General features: G+C 40.5%; 1 protein-coding gene across 1 annotated transcript in view; it reads left to right on the forward strand.

Moving 5' to 3' along the window:
* Nucleotides 1-8467, forward strand: part of RNF8 (ring finger protein 8) — a 134230-nt gene that overhangs the window by 46134 nt on the left and 79629 nt on the right. Inside the window, exon 2 of the mRNA XM_007939460.1 lies at nucleotides 3766-3894. Within this exon, the coding sequence (XP_007937651.1) occupies nucleotides 3766-3894 (129 nt within the window). The remainder of the gene's footprint in view (nucleotides 1-3765; nucleotides 3895-8467) is intronic.

An 8467-nucleotide genomic window follows, 5' to 3' on the forward strand; every position in this document is an offset into this window, starting at 1 on the left:
CCAGGCAGTTCAGGAAGATCTCAGACTCCTCCAGGTGTTGCTACACCACCCATTCCCAAAATCACTATTCAGATTCCCAAGGGGACAGTGATGGTAGGCAAGCCCTTTTCTCATAGTCAGTACACCAGCAGTGGTTCTGTGTCTTCCTCAGGCAGCAAAAGCCACCAAAGCCATTCTTCTTCTTCTTCCTCATCTTCTGCTTCCACCTCAGGAAAGATGAAAAGCAGTAAATCAGAAAGTTCTTCAGGTTCCAAGTTAAGTAGCAGTATGTATTCTAGCCAGGGGTCTTCTGGATCTAGCCAGTCTAAAAATTCATCCCAGTCTGGGGGAAAGCCAGGCTCCTCTCCCATTACCAAGCATGGACTGAGCAGTGGTACCAGCAGCACCAAGATGAAACCTCAAGGGAAGCCATCATCACTTATAAGTCCTATAAGTAAACCAAACATATCCCCTTCTCATTCAAGGCCACCTGGAGCCTCTGATAAGCTTGCCTCTCCAATGAAGGCTGTTCCGGGGACTCCCCCATCTAAAGCCAAGTCCCCTATCAGTTCAGGTTCTGGTGGTTCTCATATATCTGGAACTAGCTCTGGTATGAAATCATCTTCAGGGTTAGGATCCTCAGGCTCATTGTCCCAGAAAACTCCCCCATCATCTAATTCTTGTGCAGCATCATCCTCTTCCTTTTCTTCAAGTGGCTCTTCCATGTCATCCTCTCAGAACCAGCATGGGAGTTCCAAAGGGAAATCTCCCAGCAGAAATAAGAAACCGTCCTTAACAGCAGTCATAGATAAACTGAAGCATGGAGTTGTCACCAGTGGTCCTGGGGGTGAAGACCAGATGGATGTTCAGCTGGGGGTGAGCACAAATTCTAGTCATCCCATGTCCTCCAAACATAACATGTCAGGAGGAGAGTTCCAGGGCAAGCGTGAGAAAAGTGATAAGGACAAATCAAAGGTTTCCACCTTGGGAGTTTCAGTGGATTCTTCCAAGAAGACTTCAGAGTCAAAAAATGTAGGGAGCACAGGTGTGGCCAAGATTATCATCAGTAAGCATGATGGAGGATCCCCAGCATTAAAGCCAAAGTGACTTTGCAGAAACCTGGGGAAAGTGGTGGAGAATGGCTCAGGCCTCAGATGGCCTCTTCCAAAAACTATGGCTCTCCACTGATCAGTGGTTCCACTCCAAAGCATGAGCGTGGCTCTCCCAGCCATAGTAAGTCACCAGCATATACCCCCAGAATCTAGACAGTGAAAGTAAGTCAGGCTCCTCCATTGCAGAAAAATCATATCAGACCAGTCCCAGCTCAGATGATGGTATCCGGCCACTTCCAGAATACAGCACAGAGAAGCATAAGAAGCACAAAAAAGAAAAGAAGAAAGTAAAAGACAAAGACCGGGATGGGAACAGGATAAAGACAGAGACAATAAAAAGTCTTTGCATGAAGGCAGAGAATTGGTGTAAATCACCCATCTCTTCAGACCAGCTCTTGTCTATAACAAGTAACACGATCTTATCTGCAGACATACTCTCAAGGCTCAGCCCTGACTTTATGATTGGGGAGGAAGATGATGATCTTATGGATGTGGCCCTGATTGGCAATTAGGAATTTTATTTTCTAAAACAAAGAATGGCCAGAGAAAACCTAATGATATGTTTGTGTAAAAACTTCCTTAAGGGTTGAGTCAGACAGGTCTGGTTTGTGTTGAAAAATCTTAAATGGCATGGCTTTGACACTGAGCTGGGTGAATTTAGAAAGGCATAGCCAGACCCTACTAAAAAGACCACAGGGTTTGATTCTGGTTACTAAGAATTCCTTTTTCCTTTGCCAGAAAAAAATATGTTAATCTACTTGCTTAAGAAAGGGGGGGTGGGCAGGGCATAAAGAGAGGGAAGGGTGGGAGAATTTTGTGGGAGATATTCATATAAATTTTTTTCTCCCTTTTCCCATTTTTAGGTCATGTTTTAAACTCACTTTAGTGCATGTATTTGAAGGGCTAGGCTGAACATGAAGAAGCAATATATTCCTTGATGCATTTGCATGAAGGCTGTTCACCTTTGTTTGGGTAGTTGTCCATTTGAAGCATGGGCAAATGAAGGACTTTGGTCATTTTGGACACAAGTAATGTTTGGTGTCTGTTTCTTAGGAGTGATTGGGTGTGGGAAAATGATTTTAGCTATTTATTTGTAATATTTTAACCCTTTATTTGTTTTTATACAGTGTTTCTATGAGGTTCAGCGTTCAAAATTATGAGCGACAGAAGAGCAAGGCTTATTATTTGGTGGAAGGGGGCTTGTAGCTTGTGCTGATACGGTAGTGTCAAGCACACTAGTCAGAGCCCACCTTAAGAGTTAAGTAGAAAATCCAAAATGATATTTTTGTTTTTAGGAGGTTTTTCATAGGGTTCAGATATAAGAATATTAGGAGTTTCTTCCCTGTGGAGGTATTAATTTATATTCTCTTTCCCTTAAAAAGAAAAGATGGGCTGGCTTTTTAAGATGAAAACATATTTTCAGATGAAGCAAGGTTTAATGTAGGACAGCCTCCCCAACCTAGTAGCATGAAAACCATTACAGAATTAATAGTTGTTCTATTCCCACAATGGGCCAAAAGTCCACATCCCAGCATTTTGTTTGTGGGAGAACTGATGCCATTCCTGAGAGCTGGGCTCCCTGTTTATCTTCATTGCAAGGAGGAGTCCAGACTTCAATCACTATATGCTCCCTAAGATAAAACAGTTAAAAATTTGCAGCCATAGTTCACTTAAAACAATTTCAAGCTCACTTGAAGAGAAGTGGGGACCTGGAACGCTAGCTGGGCATGAAGATCCTTGCTACTGTGTAGCAATACAGTTGGACCTTTTTGGGGAAATAGGTCCGAGTCTGGATTCTGGGGGATATAATTAAGAAGCCCTTTTCATAAATATAGAAATCCAGGAGACCATTTGAGTGCAACACAAGTTCTCAGTATTTGGAAGGTCCTTTCAAAATTTCGCGGCCTTACTTTGATTTTGACACCTGCACTGTGCCATTCCTGATTATTCCATTCAGGAGCTGTATCAGCAGGATGGGGCATGGTACCCAGCACAACTCTTCTGGATTAAATACATATGAAAAAAAAAAAAAAGTAAAAGTTGTCACCCTTGAATATTGCATTCTTTTAATAAGTTATGTAAGACCAAATAGAAACAGCTATTCTAAAACATAGATGAGATTGGGGCAGAGAGTTTAAATCAATGACAGTGAAACCAACTAGAACAGGAATAATGAAAATGTAGACCCAGTGTGAAGAATGTAACTAACGTCATGATCATTATCTCTAGAAACTGTTGAATGGGAGCTCATTTTGCTATGTATATTTTCACCAAAAATAAAATACTAATTTTTAAAAAATAGTGTCTGTAGTTCTTGGCAGTGTTTAGGACTAGCTGATAGGGATGTGTAGAAAGAATTCCTCCATCTCATGGGTAGCTGAAGTGGATCATTCAGATGACCTTTAAGGATTCTATCAACCCTGAGATAATTAATTCCTTTCAGCAGTCTCTTCTTGTCACAACTTCTTATCTTTTTCTATTTCTGAATCTCCATTTTCTAAAAGCTTTGCATTGGTGCTTCCATGGCAGCTGAAGGAAGAGATAGATGCGCTATCTGGGTCCATGGGAATCTGGTTTCATAAGTGTATGCCGTTGGTTGACCAGATTATAAAGGACCTCTCCTTTTTTAGCACAGTGGTTAATTGTGCCTCTTACATTGTTATTGTCTTTCTAGGTGACTATAGGACGAGGATTTGGTGTCACATATCAACTAGTATCAAAAACCTGCCCTCTGATGATTTCCCGAAATCACTGTGTTTTGAAGCAGAATGCCGAAGGACAGTGGACAATTTTGGACAACAAGGTATGGCAATTTACAGGAGCCTAATGGCTTTCACTGAATTTTTAAGTATTTATTTATTTTTTTAGCATAGGTAATACGTGGTACATAATTAGGTACATAAAATAATTTCTAATGACTTTAGAGTTGGAGTTTTGAAGGGAGCACCTGATTTGGGACAGGATTTCCTGTTCCAGAAACTAGATTAAATTAAGTTGTGGGGGAATGGATGATCCAAAGACCCTGGGAATCTGCTGAAGTTTCTGGACCACACCTATGGCCCAGGGGATGCCATGGGGTAGGAGAAGCAGAACTTATTGCACTTAGCTCCTTCCCCTTCCCACTTCTTTCAATCCCCTCCCCCTTAAAACCTTTTTTACATAACTGAGGAAACTTTCCTTTGAATAAAGGGGTTTTCATCTATTTTTTAAAAAAATAACTTTTTATTGTGATTTAAGTGAAAGTTTACAGAGCAAATTGGTTTTCCATTCAACAGTTCATACACAGTATGTTTTGTGACACTGATTCAATCCCCGCAATGTAACAGCAGTCTTCCCACTTCCTCCCTTTGTTTACTGTTTTTGCATTCGTCCTTTCCTATCACTTCCTGCCTTCTGAGCTTTATCCCTGGGCAGATGCTGCTATTTCAATCTCATAGGGCCGATTGTCTAAGGAGCGCGTACCCCTCTAGTGTTATTATTGTTCACCTTTTATACTTGCCTGTTGCTTGGCTGAAAGTTTAGCCACGGAGATGAAATTCAGTTCCAGGCTTAAAAGAGGACTAAAGGCCATGATCTCGGGTGTCCCACTAATCTCTATTGGACCAGTAAGCCTGGTGTTTTTTTTTTTTTTTTTTTTTTTTAATTATTTTGAATTTATGTTCCACATTTTTCTTCCACTCTATCCAGAGCTTCCTATTGTGATCCCTTTCAGAGTTGTCAGCAGTGAGAGCTGGGCACCATCTAATTTTCCTGGTCTCAAGTTAGTGGAGGCTGAGGTTCATGTGGTCCAGTAGTCCTTTGGACTAATTGTTTCCTTGGCATTTTTTATTTTCCTCATGTGTTTTTGCTCTGGATGGGCTGGGGAGAGACTAATAGTTGTACCTAAGATGGCCCCTCATGAGCTTTTAAGACCCCAGTTGCTACTTACCAAAGCAGGATGTAGAACATTGTCTTTGTGGACTCTGTTTTGCCAGTTGACCTTAATCTTCCTTGAGACTAGGATCCTGGCCTCCCAAGCCCAGTGACTCATCCCCTCATGGTGTTTGGTTCTGGCTAAGAAGTTTTCATAACTTTGCCCCCTGTATACTCTGCTGTATTCGTGGATATATTTGTAGCACAGATAGATACATATGTAGAAATGTCCTGTCAAACCTATATATATTTGTGGATGTGTTCCCATCCACCTTCCCACACCTATTCAGCTTGCATGTCTATGTATGTGTCCACTCGTAGGTTATTGTTATTACTGTTATTGCAGGGTTATGCATGTAGTAGAGTTTACCTTTGTTGCTTTGGGTTTTTCTTCTTCAAGCAAATTTGAAAACCATTGGTCTATTATGAATATACTAAGGGAGGTCAAGTAATGTATAAAGTCCAGCAATTAGGAAGTACTTAAAATTCAAATAGCAAGTGCTGGGGAATACAGTGAAAATGCAGACAATGTGGTGAGAGAAAATCTAATGTAAACAGTTAAGGATTAGGTAGCATGAAATGTCTTCAGACGTCATTTTATCCCGTTTCACTGCTCTGGTTGGGAGGATCTTAAAGGTACTTGTTAGGAAGGAGGCTTGCTAATAAGCAATCTCATTCTGCATGCATAAAACTGTTGGACTTAGGCTATTGGAGAAAGTACCTTCCTGCACTAGGATTAAGTTGAGTTGGCCCTGTGTTGAAGGAGAGGGTGTAAATGCTAGGTAAATTGGTTCCACACTCTTAGCAAGGCACTATGAGCAGAATAGAAATTGCCACTGTAAAGGAGACCTTAGAGATTAGTTTTCCACCTCCTGTGGATGGATGAATATGAGGCCCAGAGATTTAAATTGACTTGTCCAAGTCTATCTACATAACTGACCGGTGAGTGAGTGAATGAGCATGACTCAAACTTAGGTAGGTCATATTCTAGTAAAGGACACAAGCAATTTGCTATACTGGGTGCATGTTTTTATTTTTTTTAAGAAAGTAATTATTACATATTTATAACACAGCTGCAAGATTTTTGTAGTTGTTATAAAAATATAATACAACATTTGCCGATTTAATAGCTGCAAGATTTTAAAGCCTCTGCAATAGTTATTAAAACACTATATGAAAAGATATTTTCTCCCCTGAGTTGGCAATCTGAGAAATAGGGTTTTAAGGCATTATAGAGGTGAGTTCTCTGCTGCTTTTTCCCTTGATTGTGTATACTGTGGCTATGCTCCATTTATGAGTTTAGAAGATTTTGAGAGTGTGGGAAGCCCCCAGCTGACTAATTTCTGCGTTCCTTTAATGTCAGCCACTGGGGCACAGAGGCAGCCTGTCCCACCTGTGATCATGACTGTGCTCTGGAGTTGCAGGCCAGTGTTTGCTTTGTACTCTTTCTTCTAAGGGTCCTTCTCAGGTCGCAGTCTGATAATGTAGAGAAGAGCAGATTCCTGATTCCTCCATATCTTTTCTGTGCAATTGGTTAAGGCTCTTAACTTTGATTTAGTTTGTGAGGTAACTGATTTTTAAGAGAAACTATGACTGTGATGTTTTCATGGAACAACTATTCTCACAGGTAAAAGGCCCCTTTCCCTTTTTTTTTTTTCTTCAGCATAATAGATGTTCCCTTTTTTTCTGCTGCCCTCTTCTGTTGATTCTGAAAACCAAATTCACTGCTGTCGAGTCAGATCTGACTCATAGCAACCCCTCCTTGGGTTTCTGAGGCAGAATCACTATGGAAGTAGATTGCCCAACCTTCCTTCCGAGGAGTGGCTGGTGGGTTTGAACCACCAGCCTTCTGGTTAGTAGTCAAATGCCTTAGGCACTACGCCACCAGAGCTCCCTTCCGTTGGTTGTTGTTGTTGTTATGTGCCTTCCAGTTGGACCTGACTCATAGGGATCCCTCCTTGGGTTTCCAAGGCAATATCACTATGGAAGTAGATTGCCCAACCTTCCTTCCGAGAAGTGGCTAATGGGTTTGAACCACCAGCCTTTTGGTTAGCAGTCAAGTGCCTTAGCACTACACTGCCAGAGCTCCTTTCTGTTGACTAGGGAGTTGAATTTCAGTCACAGGATATTATTGTTATGGTCATGTTTGAAGTCACTTGCCAAGTCTCTTTCAAGAAGTAGATTCTTTAATAAAACTCATATCTAAGGTTTTTTGTCTGCTGAAATGGCTATAAAGTGAGAGCTTAAGTATATCCACTACCGCTGCCCATCACTGAGTCAATTCTTAATCATGGTGACACTACAGGATAGAACAGAACTGCCCCAATGGGTTTCCAAGGCTGTAATCTTTATGGAAACAGATTGCCACATCTTTCTCCCATGGAGCAGCTGGTGGATTTGAATGGCTGACCTTTTGCTTAGCAGCTGAGTAACCACTGTACCCCCAGGGCTTCTTTGGGCTTAAGTATAGTTGCAAAAATCGTAACTAATACAATTTTAGTTTAAAATTGGCTTCTTTTTTAAAAAAAAAAAAAAGCAATAACTTTGGAGAGAAACGTATACGATTAATTATTAATCAGCTGTAAAAAGGAATGAAATTCTGATCTACTCGATGACATGGATGAATTTGAAAACATTATTCTTAGTGAAATAAGCCAATCACAGAAGGACAAATATTGTATGATTCCACTTATATGAGATATCTAGAATAGCAAATTCATAGAAAGTAGGTTAGAGGTTACCATGGGCTGGGGGAAGAAAAAAGGGGGGGAGTTATTATTTAATGAGTACAATGTTTCTGTTTGAGGTGATGAAAAACTTTTGGAAATAGATAATGGTGAAGGTTACACACGTTTTTGAATGTAATTACTGAACTTTTCCCACAAATGACGTACCCATGTAAATAATGCACACGCTCGTATAGTGTGCACAGGAAACTAATGTGAGAGAGGATCGCATGGTTAGTAAAAAATCGTACAACTTGCACATTGCTTGCATAAAAATATGATAATGCCATTGAATTGTGTACTTAAAAATTATTAAAATGGCAAATGGTGGCATAGGGCCTAAGACATATGACTGCTAACCAGAAGACTGGAGGTTCAAACCCACCAGCCACTCCTCAGAAGGAAGGTTGGGCAATCTACTTCCATAATAGTACCGCCTTGGAAATCCAAGGAGGGGTCGCTATGAGTTGGATCCGACTCAACGGCAGTGAGTATGGTGTTTTTTGTTGGTTTGGTATATTTTACTACAATAAATAAAAAAAAAATTTAACTTTACAAGATTGTTAACTCTGCACACAAACTATGAGGATGGTTTAGTTTTGTAGGTTTCTGTTAATTGAGAAGCTCTTCAGATGGTCCAGTCTTTGTATTGGTATCCTGCACTTTCAGAAAAGTAGTTGTTTCAAAGAAGTCATAATCTGACTTGTTTCCAGTCCTAGAGGCTTTTTTTTTTTTTTT

Source organism: Orycteropus afer, unplaced genomic scaffold (genome assembly GCF_000298275.1).
Source record: "Orycteropus afer afer isolate SDZICR_OR568_19922 unplaced genomic scaffold, OryAfe1.0 scaffold00059, whole genome shotgun sequence".
Classification (NCBI taxonomy): Eukaryota; Metazoa; Chordata; class Mammalia; order Tubulidentata; family Orycteropodidae; genus Orycteropus; species Orycteropus afer.